Here is a 24,001-nt window from a genome sequence, read left to right on the forward strand (position 1 = left end):
GGAAAGGATTCCCATATTTGCTTTGTATTGTTGATGGACTGGATAAGATGACAAGCAGCAAATGTGAGGAGGAACTGTGTAACTGCAAATGTTTTGTTGTGGATGGCAGTGAAACAAATAGAGGAAATGGTAAGATAGGCAGTGCCACACAGTGAGAAATCAGGCTGAAGCCCAAGTGTGAAGCGCCAACACAAACACAGCCAGTCCAGCCTCTGACTCGTCCATGTTTTTACAGGCCTCATAACTGAGGATGCGCACACTCCAGCCAGTCAATTTTTAGCACGTCTGTATTATGAATATGAAACATGTGTTCCCTGATATTAATGAAAATCCACTGTCTAAACGCTCCAATTTGCTTTATTAGATATGTTAAAATTCCAAATGGTTACCAGATCGGAGGTTGGAGGAATGGGAAGCTGCCATAAGCATTGTTCACTAGCCGAGTTTTTATACACAGATTTTGTGGCATTCCAGAAGAAAGATAACCAACACCAAAGGTTTAGTGCAATTTAGTGCGAATGTGCAATAAATGCACATGCAGAGCACACTGACAGCTGTTTGCAAAGGTTTGCGCAATAAACACAATTCTGAACTCATACATTCAGCTCATCCCTCTCACACATTGCATTTCCTGCAGGAATGTTTGCCTTTTCACAATTCCACAGATTTGCCCCAACTTTTGCATATAACTGTACCCACTGTGCCTCAGCTCTGATTGGGATGCTTTCATCTAAACTGAGGATTATTGTCAGCTTCGGGATTATTGCTCTGAAGCTATGAGCCATTTGAGCTAATCTGAGTTTCTTTCTGCTCAAATGTCCTCACCAGGACTCTGCTGTGTAGGACTAAATCATTATGTTTTCATACATGCATGGCTTGCTGTAATAAATATATGATGGTTACTTATTCTTACAAATAAAAGCTAACCAGGCAGCACGATGTGCTGACATGCACAGAAAAAAGAGGAACAAGATGGTCAAGAAGAAAACAGTTGAAGACTCAGAATACAGGTTCAGTGGAAAGTCGAAAAATATTATGGCAAAGTGCAAGTAACTCAAGGTTATTTCCATCCTTTTCTATTGTCACTGAATAAAGAAACCATGTCATTCACGTGTGAATCTACTGAAACACCCAGTGGGTCACAGCATTTGGCTGTTGCTCTCTGAACCTGGTTCTGCAGGAGGTTTCTTCCTGTTAAAAGACAGTTTTTCCTTTCTACTGTCAACCATGTGCTTATTCATACGGCTCATGTAATTGTTGGGATTTTCTCTGTATTATTTAGTCTTTACCTACAACATACAATAAAATAAAAGGCAACTTCAAGCAGCAGTTGTTGAGATTTGGCACTGTATAAATAAAATTTAACTGAACAGACCAGTAAAGACAGCATTATAAAGTATAACTCAAATTTGAGCACTCAAGTAACTTTTGCAGTTTTTTTTCCACTGAGAAAATTTACATAAAACTACAAAATAACTACTTAACACTTTTGATTAATAATAACTAAAGTAATTGTAAAATACTATCACATAATAAAACTTAAATTATTTCTACGTGTGACGTTGCATCTTGAATTGAGATTTTTAAACCAGGCACATTTTTCCACCATGTAAGCACATCAGTAATTCATATCCATTGTTTGCTCTTTGTGACACACTGATTCAAACTATCAAGTGTTCTAGTGACACTTGATGGAGTCATTCATTTGCACATTGCACGTCACACCTTCCCTGCTAGGATCTTGTTTTTTGGTAGTCTGCTGCAGAAATTACATCACAACGTGATTCTTTTTTAATATGTATAAATATTTATACTAGTATCATTGCAGATGATATGATACAGCACAACAATCTTCAAAACTAAAAGGTATATTTGTAAAAGGGCTCCAAACAACTACTGGCACACAAATCAACATGAATACTACTAATGCTGGAATGTCCCAGCCAGGGCAGGACTGGTCCAGCGGATGGACAGTTCTGTCTTGAAAAGGATCTGCTGCCAGAGGACACAGTCGGAGGTCAAAAAATGTAATATCAGCACTATATCACTAACGCAAATGTGATAATTGTGTCATTGTTTTTGTATGCTTATAGTCACAGACCATTTCTCCTTTTCAAATCTATATATATACACTGTGATAGTAACAGCCCCGTCTCATCCACTGACCTGATGATCTTGGATCTTGCGTCCCACTACACGGAAGGCGTTGTTGCCCGTGTGGTGGTAAATGTGGACTCTGCTGAAGCCTGTAGAGCCACCGGCTGGGACCCACTTCTTATTGGCATCGTCATACACCATGACAGCAGCTCGCGCCTGGCAGATGCTCTGTTCACTGCAGGGACAAGAGACATAGAAAAGTTTATTCTACCATTTTAGAAATCCAATCTTTTTCAATCTTCCTTTCTTCTTTGAAGCAAGTTTTGTGAAGTGACCAAGTGCTTGGGACTGCAAATACAAAGATGACCCCACAGGTATAAAAGCAAGAAACTGAGAGCAGAGCACACAACACCAAAAACAGACTGTAAAATGAAATTAACTAGTGAATGTTTCATTGGCTCCACAGCTCACCAATAAACTTCACTACTTCAAGCCTAGCTGTAATCCCAGCAGATCAGCTGATGGCTCAGCCGGTACACTTCCACACAACATCTCATATTGTGAATGTCATTTCAGTTTTAGCCTGTGCACAACTGATTCTGCCTCTGCAAGCTGCCTGGCAACCCGCTCCCACCTCAGCTCTGACTTTTATACAGTGATGGACCTAATCAGTGTCATATCTGCTGTCATTGTTGCTTGCAGTCCTAACTAAACTAACTTTGTTGTATTAATAGTTTGGTATGTGGGGGGGTGGGGGGGTGGGGGGGGGGGGGGTGTTTGCGCGTGTCTTCTCAGTAATCATTTTCTCCCTAATTGCCCCTATGTATTACATATCTCACCGTCTATCCCTTTTTTGCTGCCTAGCCTGACCTGTATCCACAATGTAAGTTTGTATATTGTATGTATGGTCGACTAGGTGTGTCATTTCAGCTGCAGGCAACTGCAACCGACAAAAACAGCTTATCCGTATCCTTATTTATTTATTTATTTTTAAAATCGGTGTTTAACATGGTTCATACTCCTCCATAATCAAACATAGCAGTCTAATATCAGTTTAATCAAACATACCAATTCTCAAAGGCAGCAAGCAAATGCCTTCATTAGTGTTACTGATCAGTATTAACTAAATTCCTATGAACTTGGTCTGCAGTGCACAGACTAAAAGTCCACAGCCCTTCAGATGCCTCCAAGCTCCTCAGTGACACATTAGTAATCATCCATCTAGAGATTCTCTTAAACCAGCAAACAGCAAACCCAGACAGTATCCTACTGGTTGTCAAACTATTTCTTTATTATATACTGAGGTGTCAAAACTCGTCATTAAGGGTACAGGGAAGGAGATCAAATGTCCTCTTTACAGGGGAAAGAGTTAAAGACTGACAGTGAGGGGAGACTGCTCATTTGAGAGGAAAAAAACTGCCTCCAGTCTTTTCTGCTGCGATGGCTACATCTGCTGCCACACAGCTGATTTAAGGCCTGGAAACTCTGCTGTGCTCACTTTTCACTGTAGCTATGCAGCTTTGGAATTGCACTTTCTGTAGTGGACACATGAACCTGCCTCCAAAATCACTCCAGAGGCTATCATGTTGAAATGCCCAAATTCGGCTATGAAATGTGCCTTTTTCAGCCTGATATAAAAAAAGAAAAGAAAAAAAACAGTTTTTGCCTCTATGGACAGTTTCCACCTACATAATAATGGTACTGTGGTTTTGTTTTACATCTCATCAATCTGGTTTTACTTGAGGCTTAAAGTTAAGAGCTGTGGAGGCTTCTAATGACAAGTGTGTCTGCACAGTCAGATGTAGAGACAGCGGTCATTCAGGCCTCAGCACTGCTAAGTGTAGGTGCATTGGAATTGGACAGATTTTAAATGCAACTTGCCAACTAGGCTTGCTAACATCAGCTGAAACTTGGCTGCTTGCAAAACACACATGCTAGAGTGAGATGGAAAAATGATTTTCCTTTAGCACATCAAAAAGAAATCTGTTATACAAGCTTCCATATAGCGTGGTGACATGTCCTGGTAATTAATAAGCTAGGATGTAGTTTTGTATCTGCTCATATTCAAGGTTTGCTATAGATTATTTTGCATCCATGCAGTTCGGAAACACACAAGCTGTTATATCATGTTTTTTTTCTTTTAAAGGTCAAATTTAAAAGCAGCACAAGCCTGCAGTCTTCACGTTAACTACCCTGCCTTATAAACGTCAATGTCTATAAAACACCATCTCATTGGCTTGTTATATATACAGTGGGGCAAAAAAGTATTTAGTCAGCCACCGATTGTGCAAGTTCCCCCACTTAAAATGATGACAGAGGTCAGTAATTTGCACCAGAGGTACACTTCAACTGTGAGAGACAGAATGTGAAAAAAAAATCCATGAATTCACATGGTAGGATTTGTAAAGAATTTATTCGTAAATTAGGGTGGAAAATAAGTATTTGGTCACCTCAAACAAGGAAAATCTCTGGCTCTCACAGACCTGTAACGTCTTCTGTAAGAAGCTTTTCTGTCCCCCACTCGTTACCTGTATGAATGGCACCTGTTTGAACCCATCATCTGAATAAAAGACACCTGTCCACAGCCTCAAACAGTCAGACTCCAAACTCCGCCATGGCCAAGACCAAAGAGCTTTCGAAGGACACCAGGAAAAGTATTGTAGACCTGCACCAGACTGGGAAGAGTGAATCTACAATAGGCAAGCAGCTTGGTGTGAAAAAATCAACTGTGGGAGCAATCATCAGAAAATGGAAGACATACAAGACCACTGATAATCTCCCTCGATCTGGGGCTCCACGCAAGATCTCATCCCGTGGGGTCAAAATGATCATGAGAATGGTGAGCAAAGATCCCAGAACCACACGGGGGGACCTGGTGAATGACCTGCAGAGAGCTGGGACCAAAGTAACAAAGGTCACCATCAGTAACACACTACAACGGCAGGGAATCAAATCCCGCAGTGCCAGATGTGTCCCGCTGCTGAAGCCAGTGCATGTCCAGGCCCGTCTGACGTTTGCCAGAGAGCACATGGATGATACAGCAGAGGATTGGGAGAATGTCATGTGGTCAGATGAAACCAAAGTAGAACTTTTTGGTATAAACTCAACTCGTCATGTTTGGAGGAAGAAGACTACTGAGTTGCATCCCAAGAACACCATACCTACTGTGAAGCATGGGGGTGGAAACATCATGCTATGGGGCTGTTTTTCTGCCAAGGGGACAGGACGACTGATCCGTGTTAAGGACAGAATGAATGGGGCCATGTATCGTGAGATTTTGAGCCAAAACCTCCTTCCATCAGTGAGAACTTTGAAGATGAAACGAGGCTGGGTCTTCCAACATGACAATGATCCAAAACACACCGCCCGGGCAACAAAGGAGTGGCTCCGTAAGAAGCATTTGAAAGTCCTGGAGTGGCCTAGCCAGTCTCCAGACCTCAACCCCATAGAAAATCTGTGGCGGGAGTTGAAAGTCCGTGTTGCTCGGCGACAGCCCCAAAACATCACTGCTCTCGAGAAGATCTGCATGGAGGAATGGGCCAAAATACCAGCTACTGTGTGTGCAAACCTGGTAAAGACCTATAGTAAACGTTTGACCTCTGTTATTGCCAACAAAGGTTATGTTACAAAGTATTGAGTTGTTGTTGTTTTGTTATTGACCAAATACTTATTTTCCACCCTGATTTACGAATAAATTCTTTACAAATCCTACCATGTGAATTCATGGATTTTTTTTTCACATTCTGTCTCTCACAGTTGAAGTGTACCTCTGGTGCAAATTACTGACCTCTGTCATCATTTTAGGTGGGGGAACTTGCACAATCGGTGGCTGACTAAATACTTTTTTGCCCCACTGTATCTGTTGTCTCAAACCCAGTCTGACACTAATGACATCATCATTGTTTTCTCACCTAAAGCCAAATATGGTGGCCTATGATATCATGAACCTGTGTGACAATTTACACTCTGAATACAAGCAGGCAAAAACGCAGAGGTTAAGACGGGAAACGGAGGGAGAGCTTGAGAGACAGGAAGTGTAAAAATGACAGGCATAATTGCTTGGGGAAGGGTGAAGGAGTGAAAAGAGTCAGGGAGGAAGTGATGAGAACAGGCCATATACACATCCTCAGAGAGTCTGCGTCAGTGTTAGAAATGCATGAAAATAGAGGCTTTACAGTGAGAAGAAAAACACATCTCGGAATGTAGACCACGAACGAGGTTCACACACAGACACACAGGAGTGCAAGCAGTCTCCTGCATATGCCAGAGCTACTTAACATGCATCTCACTCCAGGTTTCAAAGAATATTCTGTGGAATTGAAAAAAAAGAAACTTCCCGAGACTGCTGCAAAGCATTTATCGCCAGTGTGTATTGTGGGCTTGTTCATACACCCATGCCTCTCCAAAGTACACACAAGGACACACATGCACAAGGTTCAGGCATCCATATGCACAGCTCCCCGCATTTCCAGCTCTCACAAACACTTTCACGCCTCTGCTCAAATGTGCTTCATCATGGTCGAGCTGTGGTAACACCCCACAGAAGCTGATGAACTTACAATATGATTTAATGTCAAACCTCTCTGAAGATGCACCGAGACTTCACACCTCAGCCCTCACCTTACATCAAACTAGTAAAAGCTCTGAGCTCAAACACACTGGAGCTGGAAATAAAGACAGAACCATTCATTCACGATCACTGCAGATTTTTCAATATTCTACGGGCAAATTACTCCAACCTTACGTCTCTATTATACTGGCCAAACGGAGTAAGAACGATTAACTTTTCTCCTCTGAGGCTCACAGCAGCAGCAGCTACAGTGATTTCAGCTGGGATTGGAAGATAAACCCACCCCTAGTCACTGGTTTATGTGCATACAAGTATTCAGACCGCACACATGCCTTTAAATTTCCAGTTGCATACTAAAAACTGCAAAGAGGGATGATACATTTCTGAAAACACCAAGTTTTCAGTCTCATGTGCTAATTTACTTCCTCTTAAAAACAAAGATTTGTTTTAAAGAAGCAGCACTGTAGCCAAGTATTCAGTATTGTAATTGCTCAGATGATAAATTAACAGTTTTTAGACCTTCAGTCCTTTATGCTAACAGATAGCATAGTTGGGTTGGTCTGGTAGCTGGGTCAGACTAGTCAAAAAAAAAAAAAAAAAAGTTGCCTAGTCTGACGAGTTTCCTGTCCTGCTGTGACATTTAGATAGTAGAATCAGAAGTTTCAGTAAATAATACGAAAGCATGGATGCATCCTGACGTACAGCAATGGCTGAGGATGCTGCTGGTGTGGAGGCGATTTTCTTGGCACACCTTAGTACCAAACGAACATCGTTTAAACACCACGGCCTACCTGAGCGTTTTAGCCAACCATCTCCAATGATCACTGTGTACTCATCTTCTCATGGCTGCTTCAAGCAGGATAATGCACCATGTCACAAAGATCAAATCATCTCAGACTGGTTTCTTGAACATGACAATGAGTGCACTGGACTCTAATTGCCTCCACAGTTACCAGATCGCAATCCAATAGAGCCACTTTGGGATGCAGTGGAATGGGAAATTCACAGATGTGCAGTCCACAGCCTTTTGACGGTATTGTGTCAGCATGGACCAAAAACTCTGAGGAATGTGTCCAGCAGCTTGTTGAATCTTTGCCATGAAAAATTAAGGCAGTTCGGAAGGCAAAGGGGGTCCAATCTAGTACCAGCAAGTGACAAAGTGAGATTTTGTTATTTTGTGTCAGTTTTCTTCTTGCTTTTATTTAACAGGCAAGTTTAGTCAGCCTTACTGTTTGGCTTTAGCTTTAATTTACCTTATGATTATAGCATTTCATCATCTTTACATATAAAACCATTTCAGACTCGCTTATATACGGGAAGTTAGGAATGATTAGGACCCCCCAAATGCTATGACTTCATATCCCAGGACCTCCTGGAATTGTACCAATGGATTTGGAATTGGGAGAGTGACTGAATGCAGCCATTCAAAAGAGGCACTCTGAACCTCACAACTGAGCAGTAAAAAAATAATGAGAGCACTGGTGCATATTTTGGTTACTGTGGTCACTTTGTTTGGCCAGATAGGATGTCACATATTATCATAGCATAAAATAAATTCAAGCTCAGGACCACTGCAGACCATAGCCTGCAGGCTTTAAGTCATAAACTCTCACCACACTGGGTGCGCATGTCTATGCAATTTCTCAACATTACATTTTTGTGTGGTGAATGTAGTACAGCTTGCATGTGTGCGATTCGAAGAGATTTTGTGTTGAAGGTCCAAGTGCTCTTTGCAACCAATGTGAGCAAAGACAAGGAATATGTGGAACCAAAAGAAAGAAAATGTGGAGAACAGATGAGCAGACATGACACAGTTGCTTTCTCCTAATTGGTCCAATCTCTGTAGGATAATTACTTTGACAGTTATGGTTCTTTTAAAGCAGACAGTCATCAGAGGAAGAACCTGTAAAATGCACCCTTATTTACATTAATAGCAATCCTAACTGAGATTGTACATGAGTATGTACATTATGTAGTGGTGAATTGTCTTTCGTCTTTGCAGCCAATTCAGTGATATGTCTCAGACAGTCACAGTGAAATGTAAGCTTTGATGGTTAAGTACTTGACCGGTGTAATCTAGTCCTGTTGACCCTCCTCGTCTCCTTGTTAACCCTTCCACTAAATGTATCAGCTACCCTCTGCCTGCCTCTCTACTGAGACTACACTGCTACACTCTGTGCCTCTGTGCCAACATGACTGCAGAAAGAGCCATGCTTTTTCCTAAAAAGGAATTCCTAAATGCAACTACAGATTAGATTTCTGAGATTTATATTAAGTTAAATGTGCTTTATAAAATGTTCTTCTTGTCTGAATAGCAACCAAACTTTGGCACATGGATACATTTAAGTCCAATGGTTGGATCCACTGGTTCCCATCTATATCGGATATTATAATGTCACCTTGCTACCTGGCAGCCACCTACCAACGGGCTAAAATCAACAGTTTACTGACGGCTGGACATTCATGATGTCCAGCCTCCGGGAGTGCTGACCACTTGAGGATAGAGAGCAGAGCTCATGATTCAATTACAGGAAGTCGTCCAGCTCCTGAAGCAGCAAAGAAGCCCCAGACGTCACACTAGAATAGAATAAAATAGAATACTGTCATTGTACATGTACAATGAAATTATGGGTGCTCCACACCAACTGTGCCAGAATAAAATATAAATAGTAGACAGCAAGAATAAATAGCAAACGGGAAAAATATATACACAAGAGGGATAAATAAAAAAAATAAATAAGGCACACATTGGAGAGCAAAGTAGTTGCAAAGTGCTTGGAAGTAGTGCAAAGAAAAGCGCTTGTCTGAATAGCATCTGTGAGTGGCCTCAGTGATGGGGGTTGCTCAGACCATGGCTCAGATTGGTAAGGTGTGTGGGCAGGGGTGGTGTAAATTGTGTGGGGTGTGGGTGGGGGGATAGTCATTGAAGCAATGGGGGCCATGAAGCAATGAAGCATATCAAGTAGCATTAGCTAACAGTAGCTTACATTAGCTTAAATGACCATCTAATTAACCAGATCTGCTTAGTTTAACAGCTTACTTTATGAGCTCCTTAAATTTCACCATGTTAGATAAAATACCAAACTACAGGCTAAAAATCTGAATGCTCTTACAGACAAACAACAGTTTTACATGTATGTGGATACTATTTCCCTGTTAAAAGGAAAAGCGAATAGTGACACATCAACACACACACCGACACACACACAAAGAGGACAAATGTGCAGATCTGACAAAAATAGAAATGGAGAGAATGGGAAATGAAATGAGAATATTTTCATCTCCTTCATTAATGTTAATGAAGCTCTGAGTTTGGAGCAGTTCTGACTTCAAAGAGGAACAGAACAGCTCCAGGGTATTCACTACCATGATGTCACATCCTGCCAGGATTGGGGTGGGTGAGGTACTGTGGGTTTACAGAGAGCAAAGGAGTGCAGAGGAGAGAAGTAGAAGACAAAAGCAAAAGGGAATCACTGATTTGGCTCCTTCTAACCCATGGTTGTTGAACTAAGGTACTGAAGACTGGAGCAAGTCAAATTTCTGATTACCTGAAAATTACTGACTCAGTCCATCATTACTATGGCTGGAAACTGCGACTTTTTCCACAACTGATGGGCCAGCGTTATGTAAGCAGCCGAGTGACTAATCTAAATATAGAAAAAACCCAAAAATGGCCAAACTAAAAATCTCATTCAGTGCGTCTGCCAGTCTGACAAAGCCAGGAGCTGAGTGATGAATTCATTTGTGTCATTGTGCCAGCTATACAGAGCCTTATGATTCACCATATGTGGAGTATTACTGTGGTATCAGTGTGGTGATCTCTTCACAGTAGGGCTGGGCCGTATCATACCGTTCACGGTAATACAGGTATAATGTTGGGCAATGATAAGAAAATGAAATATCGCGATAGAATATGAGTAAAACGCGCATGCGCAGTGCCTTTGTTTTCACATGGCGAAAAAAAGCATGGTGGCGACAGAGAATGAGAAGAGCGAAAGCGGATCGTTGAATGGAACGGATGAACCAGAATTGGTTTGTAAAAATGCTGCAACTTCAGGGGTGTGGAGCTGGTTTAGCTTTCATCTGTCAGATACACAACAAAGCACTATTTCTGGTAGCACATGCTAGCGGGCCGTCGTTATTACCGTGTGTTTTGGAAAACACGGCACACTTAAAATCAATCCTTTGATTTTTCTGAAAATCGACAGAGCCCCTTATAATCCCGTGGGGCTTATGTATGAATTCGGGTTGTGTTTACTGACCTCGAAACGATTTTATGTCATACACGGCGCTCGAAAATCTGTCAAATGTTTTAGTATGACTTTGCTAAGCTACAAACCCGCACCGCTTGATGGATTGTCAGAGCATTACGGCTATCGTAGGCAGGAGCCTCGCGGAGTGATACATACTGTGCTTCAACATAATATTACCGTATTGTGTGTGTATAACCTCTTTTTAAGTTTTGTGGATATTATACATGGTTACGCTGAAGATATGACTTTAATGCACATAAAAGTTCTGGTCATGTCCCAGCAGTAAGTGGAGAACTAATTATGTAGTGCCACACCAGGCTCACCAAAGAATAGCAACTACATCACTATCACCAAGTCCAACACAGTGGAGCTGTAGTTCATCATCCCACAGATGCTCGATTGGATTGAGAGTAGGGCTGCACGATTTTGCATAAAATGAGAATCACGATTTTTTGGCTTAGAATTGAGATCACGATTTTCTTTTCCAGTATAAATATTTATTGCACTTATTAACTGCACATCAACTTCGTAACAGTTGAGACTGAACATAAAAACAACAAATGTCTCACGTTTTGTTGTTGCCGCAAAATGTTGTACTGCTTGAAATTCCGTCTCCACCGTTGCTCGACGCTGCGTGTATAGAGCAGGTAGTGCAACAATAGAAAAATAGTTGCGGGACGGCACTGTGTAGCGTTTGTCTAGGGTGTTGATCATTTTCCTAAATCCCTCGTTTGCACAGTGTTGATGGGAGCCATATCTTTGGTCAGGTGATAAGTAATAGCCTCCGTAATTTCTTTGTGCCTGCGGGAGTTCGACGGGTATAGGGAAGCGCTGTATAAGGTTCCCGTTATTGATGTTTGGGTGGTTGACGGGACGAATTTTCTCCTGTCACTTTCTCGTCATCCCTGACGTGCTCTCAGTTGTTTTTTTCCCTGCTAATTTTAGCATCACACGGCACAGCTTCTGTATCACGTGGCATGAGGCTCCGCCCTTGTCATTTGTTGAGCAGGAAGAGTGAGCGCTTGTTTTCATGCAGATTACGTCCCGGATCAGAATGCGGTACAATCGTCGTCTTTTTTTTTTTTATAAATAGTTGTCATTTGGAAATGAGATCGCACATAAGTATGAATCGAGATCGCGATTTTCTAACGATTAATCGTGCAGCCCTACATGTGAGCCAGGAAATCCGTAGGCCAAGTCAACACCTCAAAGTCAATGTCTTGCTGAAAGAGGCCACAGCCATCCAGGAGTACCGTTTCCTGCAGACTAGGAACACCCCAGAAGAGCTGCAGTTTAGGAGACAACAACAATCACATTCTGGCCATTGTCAGATTCACTCAATCCTTACGTTTGTCCATGTTTCCTCCACTTAACACATCAACTTTGAGAACAAAATGCTCCGTGATACATCCCACCCACTAACAGGTCCCATGATGAAGAGACGATTAGTGTTATTCACTTCACCTATCAATAGTTCATAGTGTTATGGTTGATCAATGTGAGAGATGGAGAGTGGAAGTTTGCAGTGGCTGCAGTTTTTATACAGCTGCTCTTATCGAACATTCCACTTCACTGGTCTGATATAAAATTCAGATTTCCTCATTAATGATACGTTGCTGATATACAATGACTGTTTGTTTACAGTGTTCATTATTTCCGAGTTACACCAATGAGGTTAATTTCATTAAACTCTGTGGTATTTTTTGGCCTGAACAGATGTATAATCATTGAGACTACACTTAGCTGCTCAGACTCAATCAGCCTTCAAGAGACAAATTAACAAAAGGGTGCCCCTGACAAACACAAACACACACACACTTCTCAGAATAGATTCATTAACATGACTCACAACAGAGGCATTTCTTCATTCTGCCTCCTCCTCTCTCTTTAAACTGACTTGCTCTCTACAGTTTGCCCCATTTGGCTGACAATAAACTGAGGCTCTGGTCTGAAAAGCCAGAGTCAGCCGTTTTCAAGGTGGGGGAGGATGATAAATCCTGTGAAGCTGAAACAAAACTTGCAAGCTGAACCAAAATGAATGTTAGGGAAAGCTTTTCCAAGCTTGGGCGTGGAATCCAGCGGGAGTCCCCGCTGTGAAAATGCACATGAGGAGAAGAATAAAAGACAGAGGTATACTGGGATTGGGAAAGCCATGAAGGTTGTTAAGGCAGAAGTGCAGCTGGCTATAGACAGAAGGAAGGAGTTCAGTGTAGAGGGGCTCTAGGGAGCATCCCAGCCACATCTGCATCCTTCCTTTTCACTCAGCAGCCTGGACTAACTTTTAGCTCACTCTATGTTGTTGTTGGGTTTTTTTGTTTTCTTTGTTTTCTTTTTAAACTCTCTTTCTAACTTTCTGTCCCACTAACTCAACCTCTTGCTGCCCTCATCTAAACCCTCTTTCCCTCTCATTCTCTTTTCTATTTTATTAGTCAGCCATCGACTACAGTGTGGAGCAGAGAGCTCCTAGCTCATATGGAAGTGATCAGGAGCAGACAGGGAGGGAAGACGGAGGCCCGCAGACAAGAGAAAGATCCTGTTCAAACACTGGGCGCAGTTACAGTACCAGTGTTTAGAGGAAGAGAAAATTAAGAGATTCCAGTGGACTCCAGACTCTTGGGGGTATCTGAATATGTCCAAAAACCTAAATCACCCTAATCTAGACAAGAAGTCAAATAATTTTCAGAATGGATTTGCTCCACATCATATTTGCACCAAAGACTTTTGACATGAAGCTGCAAACAAACAAGAGCAGGAACTGACGATGTTCACACACATTCAGTCCACCTCACTTCTCCTAAACAACTGTGCTTATATCAGACAATAAAGGTGATCCATCAGATGTACTTGTATTACACCCACCTTTTAAACAGGAAACGCCAAACAGGAGAACGTCAGCTACCTGATATGACGTCATGACATTTTTCTGAAACCATTCAGCATGTTTCATAAATGAGATTCAAACTTGAATCAATACATCAAATTTAATGGCAACATGGAAACCCCCTTTATCACATCAGTCATAGCTGTAAAAACACCTGGTGTGTGACAAAGGAGCCATCACTACTAGTGACTATATATAACCCAGTACAGCCCACAATGATGGTGTGCGTGTGGGGCAGCTAGACTGCACTAGCCCTGCAGCCAGATATGAACAGCCACAGCAACATTCAGAAATTGAGCAAGCAAAGGTCAGCGTCTGGCCAGTAATTTAAGCAGGAATCAATAAAGAGATACACTCGTCATTTATAGATGTTGTAAATCCTGGAAAGGGTTTATAAACCCAATGCTGAAAAAATGACTAAAATGACAGGCTTACTACTAGGGCTGCACGATTTTGCATAAAATGAGAATCACGATTTTTTTGCTTAGAATTGAGATCACGATTCTCTCACGATTCTCTTTTCCAGTATAAATATTTATTGCACTTATTAACTGCACATCAACTTCGTAACAGTTGAAACTGAACATAAAAACAATAAATAAACATAAAAACAACAAATGTCTCACGTTTTGTTGTTGTACTGCTAGAAATTCCGTCTCCACCGTTGCTCGACGCTGCGTGTATAGAGCAGGTAGTGCAACAATAGAAAAATAGTTGCGGGACGGCACTGTGTAGCGTTTGTCTAGGGTGTTGATCATTTTCCTAAATCCCTCGTTTTGCACAGTGTTGATGGGAACCATATCTTTGGTCAGGTGATAAGTAATAGCCTCCGTAATTTCTTTGTGCCTGCGGGAGTTCGACGGGTATAGGGAAGCGCTGTATAAGGTTCCTGTTATTGATGTTTGGGTGGCTGACCGGGACGGATTTTCTCCTGTCACTTTCTCATCATCCCTGACGTGCTCTCAGTTGTTTTTTTCCCCTGCTAATTTTAGCATCACATGGCACAGCTTCTGTATCACGTGGCATGAGGCTCCGCCCTTGTCATTTGTTGAGCAGGAAGAGTGAGCGCTTGTTTTCATGCAGATTACGTCCCAGATCAAAATGCGGTACAATCGTCGTCGTTTTTTTTTTTTTTTTTTTTTTTTTTTAATCGTTGTCATTTGGAAATGAGATCGCACATAAGTATGAATCGAGATCGCGATTTTCTAACGATTAATCGTGCAGCCCTGCTTACTACTCTAAATTAGCAATGAGAAACTGGAGAAAAAGCTCCTCAAGGAACAGCAAGACTGAAAAATACCCCAGGAAGCTAACATAACCCTTATTTTTAAATATCTACAAATGAGCCAGAGCTTTAAAATCCCATGGTTAATGCAAGGTGGTTTTGGGCCACGAGAATATTTCCATAGTTCTAGTAGCCGTTACAAGCGCCAGCCCCTTTCTGGGAGTAAACTGCAGCATCTGAGTATTATTGTAGTTCTTACAACTCCATTTTTAGCTTTCTTGGTATAATGGTAAATGGACTGCAACATATAAAGTGCTTTCTGCTACTACTTTTCTATTTTGAGTATGTCTCAGTCATCTAATCAAACAGTGCTTTTTAACATTTGCAGACACACACATTGATGCAGGGTTCAGCATCTTGTACAAACTTTTCCAGCAGTTTCAACTCGTAACAATTCACCTAAACATGCTCAAAGAAGACTCGAAAAGGCTGAGCTACACTTTGTTTTAAGTAGTTTAAGATGTCCAACTAGGCTAAATAACAAAACATGTCAGTAATCCAACTCCAACATCCAAATTTATTTCTAGCCAACACAGTTTAAAGTCACAAAACATATCAGATGTTCCACACCGCACTGGCTTCCGGAACCAGGCCTACGCATTTTATCTCATGGTCATTACACAGCTAATCACAGAAAATGTTGTTACCGTTAATGACTGTTAAAACAAACTTCTTTTATTCCATTTTAAAGCTATATTACAATACAACTAGTGTCGTCACTCCCTTGATTATTTCCAAGTCACCTAAAGATGTAAAACATTATCATCTGCTAATTACCTGAACCCCTGACTGGACTATTCAAGTTCCAGTCTTATTTAATGAGTTCTAAGGCCAGGTCCACTGAATCCTTTTGGATTCAATTAGGCTTTGTGTAAGTCACTCACAGAAACCATGAAGAGCGTGATCCTCAGAGGCTTCGGCCACAGGTGGCACCAATCCTCATCCCACCACACAAACACGCACATCTTTTATTAGTGGCTCATCCTTTTCAGTGTCATCCCCTCAACAAGCCCATTTTGACCTTTCCTTAAATTAAACCGCACACTTTTTCAAATGGGCTACATTACAGTCAAAGAACAACGCTCAGACACATTTGGCTGACCTATTAGTAAGGACACAGCAAATAGAGACAGAAAATTTTACACTTGGCAGAAAACCGGCTGTTTCAAGCATGCACTATTGAACATAACCCAATCCAGATATCGAGTTCTCCAAGGTGTTTGTTCAAGTCGCTGTATATCACTTATATCTAGTGGTTTTTACAGGTAGTTTCCAGAGTTCAGACTGCGGCCTAACTGGGTGCCTGGCACATTTTACAAGGGTCCAATCACAGTTCTATTCACACACGGACAGGGGACACATTGATGGCAGAGCAAGTCTGCACTGAACTCAGCTTTCACTCCTCTTAAACCACTGAAATAAACAACTGCAGCCTTCAGGTGCAAAACTGCAAAGGTCTGGTTCAGCAACAGTCACATCACAATTCTGGTTTAATGTCCACAAAGTTCATAAAATACCTCCAAACTTCTGTTTCTTTGCCAAATACTCCCACAGGACTGGTTTAAAAGCCACAGAGCACCCTTTGTTTAGGTGAAGCTGGACATAAGGCAGTTATGCACTATGCCTTGGAAACTTTGAAAGACTGTCAGAAAGTCTGAAGATCTAATGCTCAAGACAACTTGAAAACATACAAGAAAGTCTGACTCCTTTGAAGTGACAAAGCAAACAAAACCAAGTATAATCTGTCTAATTCAGAGTTAGGGTCAAACTCAATCCCAGCAGATTATCCGATCTCACTGCCAATTAATACTTAGTGCCTCATATGATCCCTTTCCAGAAAACCTATTAGCAAATCTCAGCAGGTTCCAAAATTACAAAGCAACTCTGCAGGTCACCTCCACACAGGCTCCTGCTGTTCATGCATATTCTGCATGTACTTGGAAATCCCAGAACAGAGTCATAGTTCAGAGTGTAAAATATTTCAAATGTAATAATCTTATTTTTTGCAAAATTATCCAGACTAAAAGATCACTATTAATTTCTTAATAACATGGCATGTGAATGGAGAAGATGCTCATGAGGACCATGAAATAACACAGAAACTTAAAGAAATTCAGCATCTGCAGTAATCATGCTAAGCTCTCTAAACAGGCTTAGTTTTAACATTAACATACAGAGCCAGGTTTCAATCAGCTCTCCTCCCAATCACCTACTCACAAGCTCACTATGGCTGGTCAAAATGACCTTTGTTCTGATTTGAAGGCTTGTAAAGTCAAAGGTCAACTATAGGTTATTATCCCAGCCCTGTTTGTTGAGTTATATGGTCCATATCTGGATCCCTTGGTCCATTAGGCGATTTGAATACATTCGGTTTAATTCATTCATTTTGTTTCCCCAACTTTAAAATAAATAAATCTTCATTTCATTCCATGAAAACAAACAAAAAAAATCCAAATGAACATAACATTCGTGCTACTGAGCCAAACTCAAATGTTGTCTGACATTTTAGCAAACAATCATCAATAAATAAACAGAGTCTTCATGTTTAACATCACGTTGCAACTGCTAAATCACCAATGTAGCTACTTGGATCCAACCAAGCCCTTGGGGAAGAAGGCACACAGGCATGAGAACAGAAAATCCTTCAGTCAACTCAGAGTTGACTCGAACACACTCCGACAAACTGAGATTCGAAAACAAACTGCCCAAAAAAAACCAAAACCAGACCTTCTGCATGTGGATTTAAACATCTGGTTTTAAAAAAAGAAGGGCATCAGACTTTACACAGGTCGCCATTATTCACCGATTCAGGGTTTAAAACTCTATGCATCACATTTATTATGAATGCAGCAAAAACAAATGATCACAATTATTTAGGGGGACAAGCACGTACAACACTAGCATCCATTAGTACAATACATCCACAATGTAGCTAATACTAATCAATTATCTTCTCTTGATAGTTACAGAAAACCAGAACCGTAGCTTTATGCTCTACATGACATGTAAATTAAAGTCCTTGTCATGCCTTCAGTCTGTGCCAACCATTTCTTAAAACTTTAAAGAAGTCTGCACAAAGGATCAATTCCTGAACAGTTTCAGTTTCTGTTTGTGGAAGCGAAGGGCCCAAAATAACAGACGGCTAGCTTAAACAGATGGTGGCTTATGGATGAAGTGAGAGGCTGCAAGGGCCATTGTAAGTTAAAAATGATTCGGTGTACTGTGAATCATGCAAAGAGAGTAGAGTCAGAAATACACTCAACAAAAATATAAACGCAACACTTTTGTTACTGCTCCCATTCCCCATGGGATGGACTTAGAGACCTAAAATTCATTCCAGATACACAATATAACCATCCCTCCCAAACAGTGGTCACAAATCAGTCCAAATGTAGTAGTGGGCACATCTGCTATATTGAGATAATCCATCCCACCTCACAGGTGTGCCACATCAGGATGCTGATCTGACATCATGAGTAGTGCACAGGTGTACCTCAGACTGCCCACAACAAAAGGCCACCCTGGAATGTGCAGTTTTGTCTCACAGCAAAATGCCACAGATGCCACAAGCAATGAGGGAGCGTGCAATTGGCATGCTGACAGCAGGAATGTCAACCAGATCTGTCGCCCGTGCATTGAATTCTCAACCATAAGCCGTCTCCACAGGCGTTTCAGAGAATATGGCAGCACATCCAACCGGCCTCACAACCGCAGACCTCATGTAACCACACCAGCCCAGGACCTCCACATCCAGCAGGTTCACCTCCAAGATCGTCTGAGACCAGCCACCCAGACAGCTGCTGGAACAATTGGTTTGCACAACCAAACAATTTCTGCACAAACTGTCAGAAACCGTCTCAGGGACGCTCAACTGCATGCCCGTCGTCCTCATCGGGGTCTTGACCTGACTCCAGCTCGTCGCCGTAACAGACTTGTGTGGGCAAATGCTCACATTCGATGGCGTCTGGCACGTTGGAGAGGTGTGCGCTTCACGGATGAATCATGGTTCACATTGTTCAGGGCAGATGGCAGCTGAGAATGTCCCAGTTCTTGCATGCCCAGCATACTCACCGGACATGTCACCCATTGAGCATGTTCGGGATGTGCTTGACCGGCGTATACGACAGCGTGTACCAGTTCCCACGAATATCCAACAACCTCGCACAGCCATTGAAGTGGAGTGGACCAACATTCCACAATTGACAATCTGATAGACTCCATGCGACGATGTGTTGCACTGCATGAGGCAAATGGTGGTCACACCAGATACTGACCGGTTCTGGGTCCCCAGACCCCCAATAGAACAAAAAACTGTAAACTTCCAGGGTGGCCTTTTGTTGTGGGCAGTCTGAGGTACACCTGTGGACTACTCATGGTGTCAGATCAGCATCCTGATGTGGCACACCTGTGAGGTGGGATGGATTATCTCAATATAGCAGATGTGCCCACTACCACACATTTGGACTGATTTGTGACCACTGTTTGGGAGGGATTGTTATATTGTGTATCTGGAATGAATTTTAGGTCTCTACGTCCATCCCATGGGGAATGGGAGCAAAAACAAAAGTGTTGCGTTTATATTTTTGTTCAGTGTATACAGTGGGGCAAAAAAGTATTTAGTCAGCCACCGATTGTGCAAGTTCCCCCACTTAAAATGATGACAGAGGTCAGTAATTTGCACCAGAGGTACACTTCAACTGTGAGAGACAGAATGTGAAAAAAAAAGCCATGAATTCACATGGTAGGATTTGTAAAGAATTTATTCGTAAATCACGGTGGAAAATAAGTATTTGGTCACCTCAAACAAGGAAAATCTCTGGCTCTCACAGACCTGTAACGTCTTCTGTAAGAAGCTTTTCTGTCCCCCACTCGTTACCTGTATGAATGGCACCTGTTTGAACTCATCATCTGTATAAAAGACACCTGTCCACAGCCTCAAACAGTCAGACTCCAAACTCCGCCATGGCCAAGACCAAAGAGCTGTCGAAGGACACCAGGAAAAGTATTGTAGACCTGCACCAGACTGGGAAGAGTGAATCTACAATAGGCAAGCAGCTTGGTGTGAAAAAATCAACTGTGGGAGCAATCATCAGAAAATGGAAGACATACAAGACCACTGATAATCTCCCTCGATCTGGGGCTCCACGCAAGATCTCATCCCGTGGGGTCAAAATGATCATGAGAATGGTGAGCAAAGATCCCAGAACCACACGGGGGGACCTGGTGAATGACCTGCAGAGAGCTGGGACCAAAGTAACAAAGGTCACCATCAGTAACACACTACAACGGCAGGGAATCAAATCCCGCAGTGCCAGACGTGTTCCGCTGCTGAAGCCAGTGCATGTCCAGGCCCGTCTGAAGTTTGCCAGAGAGCACATGGATGATACAGCAGAGGATTGGGAGAATGTCATGTGGTCAGATGAAACCAAAGTAGAACTTTTTGGTATAAACTCAACTCGTCGTGTTTGGAGGAAGAAGAATACTGAGTTGCATCCCAAGAACACCATACCTACTGTGAAGCATGGGGATGGAAACATCATGCTATGGGGCTGTTTTTCTGCCAAGGGGACAGGACGACTGATCCGTGTTAAGGACAGAATGAATGGGGCCATGTATCGTGAGATTTTGAGCCAAAACCTCCTTCCATCAGTGAGAACTTTGAAGATGAAACGAAGCTGGGTCTTCCAACATGACAATGATCCAAAACACACCGCCCGGGCAACAAAGGAGTGGCTCCGTAAGAAGCATTTGAAAGTCCTGGAGTGGCCTAGCCAGTCTCCAGACCTCAACCCCATAGAAAATCTGTGGCGGGAGTTGAAAGTCCGTGTTGCTCGGCGACAGCCCCAAAACATCACTGCTCTCGAGAAGATCTGCATGGAGGAATGGGCCAAAATACCAGCTACTGTGTGTGCAAACCTGGTAAAGACCTATAGTAAACGTTTGACCTCTGTTATTGCCAACAAAGGTTATGTTACAAAGTATTGAGTTGTATTTTTGTTATTGACCAAATACTTATTTTCCACCCGGATTTACGAATAAATTCTTTACAAATCCTACCATGTGGATTCATGGATTCTTTTTTCCACATTCTGTCTCTCACAGTTGAAGTGTACCTCTGGTGCAAATTACTGACCTCTGTCATCATTTTAGGTGGGGGAACTTGCACAATCGGTGGCTGACTAAATACTTTTTTGCCCCACTGTATAGAGTTGGAAATGAGCACTACTGCCCCCCTTTACCTACACCTAGTTTTCCAACAGACATAAATCTGGGTTAAAAGTTTCATTTGATCATTTGTAATCATGCTGAAGTGTTCAGTATGTCAGATTTTGGTTCATGATCCTAATTCTGAAATTGACTAGATAACTTGATAAGAGCACACCAAATCAACAACAATTGTCACTGGTGAAGCATGAGGCATTCTCTTCCCATCGATCAAAAGTGAGCAGCAGTTTCCGTTTAAGGTTCCTATAGAAAGAGCACAAAAGCAGCAGGACTAAGTCTGTGACAACAGATACGTACCGGTGGATTTCCATTTTGGAGGCCAGTACACATCTCTGACTGAGGATGAAGCTGGAGGCTTTGGACTGTGGACCAGAAGACTGGATCTGCATAGCTGCCCACAGCCTTCCTGCTTAAGTAACTCAGCCAGCCCCAAGCGTGACTTCTCCCCTACCAGCCCTTTCCGGCTCTTGTTGCAGTTGCTTCAATTTTGCCAAAGTAATATCCCTGCTACCAAACAGCTCTCTTCATCATGCAAAGCAGGGTGCCAGCCACCCCCCTCCCCCTTCTCTTTAAAGCCCCCTTCTCAGGGTGATTCTTTCCTTATGCGTACATGCGACGACAGCAAGTCAGCCAGCAAGTCGGCAAGCGAGGGAACCGTCTAAACAGTCAGCCAGCTGTGTTTTTCCCATGGCAGCGGCACCAGCCAGCAAATACGCGCACGCTTTGGTCTTGGCTTTTCGCCGCCGTAGCGACAGCAGAGGTATCCAGGCAACAGGCTCCTGCACAGCCCACTCCTGCGCTCCTGTGGAAGAGGCTGCTGTGGAGAAATCCACACGGCGGGATCCAGCAGTTCACAGCGGCTCAATTCAGGAGGTTGCAAGCGGGGGCTGGGGCATGAAGGGAGGTATCCTTTACATCTGTCGCTCTCCTTCCCCTCGCCACTTCTGCTACATCTATCTCATACCTTTTGTCTCTCACTTGATCACCCCTTCTTTCATCTACCCCTCCCCTCCCTCTCTACTTTATCGCTGTGACCATCCACACACTCCCTCTCTCACCATATACCCACCCACCCAACTCTGCTCTCTCACTCTCCTAAATAAATAGACTAAAGAGAGTGAGCAGCCAGATGTAGTGATGTATGGCGGATGTGGAATAAGGATTAGTCGAATATTTCCATCTCTGTTGTCACAGGAGGCAGACATTCGCAGCGACCACGCAAAGTTCTTCATTTCTTTATTCAGTGTCCTGGCCTGCTTCGGCACAGCTAAAATCCTTTCTTTCACTTTCAGCTATCATCAGCTGGCATTGTGCCGAACAATGTAACATCAACATACATACGTTATGAATCTACCTAACAAGTCAAAATGACCCGCATTGGCGCTCCTAATCAAACATAATATTGGATGGAACATGCGACAGCTTTCTATAAAGGCTCATGTGAAGTAGAATCTGTATATACTGTGGGGGGGGGGGGGGGGATTTTCAGCCGACATTTGGGCTTTCCTGCTGTGCTGCGATTCGCTGTTCTGCAGCCTGTACCAGGTTGTATTGGTTGCTATGCCAACTTTTATGTTAAATTGGGAATTTGGGAGTCTTTTTTCCCCCTGTTTTGTTACAAGTATTAAAAGGAGTAGAAGAGCAGATTCACAGCACGCAACCTCCTGCCAGAAAAGCCCCAGCTTTGAACTAGGAATCATTTTGCAGTGAAGTGACAGTACTAACCATCGGACAAACATGCCAACCAAATTAACTTATCAAGTAGTTTACAGCTGGAAACTGAACCTTTCACCACCTTCAGTGTCCAATCAATTTGGGGCATTTATGTCTAGAATTGAGTTTCATAAATTTGCAGGGCCGATTTCATGCTCATTTAGAGATAGATATGTGCCTTTCATCACACATATCTTTATTGGAAAAATTCTTTTTCCTTAGGAACAGACTGTAAATGAATATAAACAAGAAAAACAACCTCTGCCTTTTTTCCATTTTAAACAAATGTATCAATGTATTTCTACTATACATGATTGACAGTGCCTTTTCCAGTCCTGAAGATGTGTCTTCCTGAGCAGCTGTCGTGATAAATGATCGACTTGAACACATTTTCCTTTTTTTCAGGGTTAAAATTAGAGTCGTGCTTCACCCTGAAGGCTACAAACTAATTCAAAAGTGGATGTAAATACTACAAGAGCTGAAAATAAAGGACTTTTTAAAAATTATTTCCCATTGGACAGCTGGCTTGACAGGCACTAAATCAGCCTCAATAAAGCAGCGAATTTCTATCAGCGCAGAAGGGCTGACATGTGCTTTCAGGGCAGGACACAGAATGTATAAAAAAAATACACTGAGACAGACACACAAACACAAAATACACAGGGTTCCAAGGGCAGACTGTACTCTTGGAGGTCGGAACAACAAGAGCTGGAGGAGATGCATATATGCGCTTTGGTTCAGCACATGAAATCAGACACTGAGGCAACACTGAAAAACTGAGCACTTCAACACAACACAGGCATACAAACATACGCTGTCATTGTCTCATTTATAAAGTCCGATATACAGCTTTAGATTAAAAAATAAATAAATATGAAGACGTATATAATTACATTAAAATTCCGGTTCGTCCATAAAGTACAGCTGCCAGTGTAAGACAGAACTATTAAAGGGAGAGGTAGCATGTGCCCTGGAAA

The 24,001-nt window shown here is 42.3% G+C and overlaps 1 protein-coding gene across 6 annotated transcripts in view; it reads right to left on the reverse strand.

Annotated features, from left to right (window-relative positions):
- The window catches only part of enah (ENAH actin regulator), a 144,709-nt gene that overhangs the window by 64,602 nt on the left and 56,106 nt on the right, over positions 1 to 24,001 (reverse strand). For 2 of the 6 annotated variants that reach the window (XM_085248258.1, XM_085248257.1), the window contains exon 2: positions 2,167 to 2,332. In XM_085248258.1, coding sequence (XP_085104384.1) covers positions 2,167 to 2,332 — 166 coding nt within the window. Of the gene's footprint in view, positions 1 to 2,166; positions 2,333 to 21,608; positions 22,262 to 24,001 lie in introns of those variants that run through there. The other 4 variants (XM_085248254.1, XM_085248255.1, XM_085248256.1 and 1 more) reach the window with 4 other exon arrangements.

The sequence above is a fragment of the Mchenga conophoros genome, linkage group LG15, assembly GCF_057382185.1.
Source record: "Mchenga conophoros isolate Kocher_MC1m ecotype Shallow Benthic linkage group LG15, M_conophoros_male_GT1.1, whole genome shotgun sequence".
NCBI lineage: Eukaryota > Metazoa > Chordata > Actinopteri > Cichliformes > Cichlidae > Mchenga > Mchenga conophoros.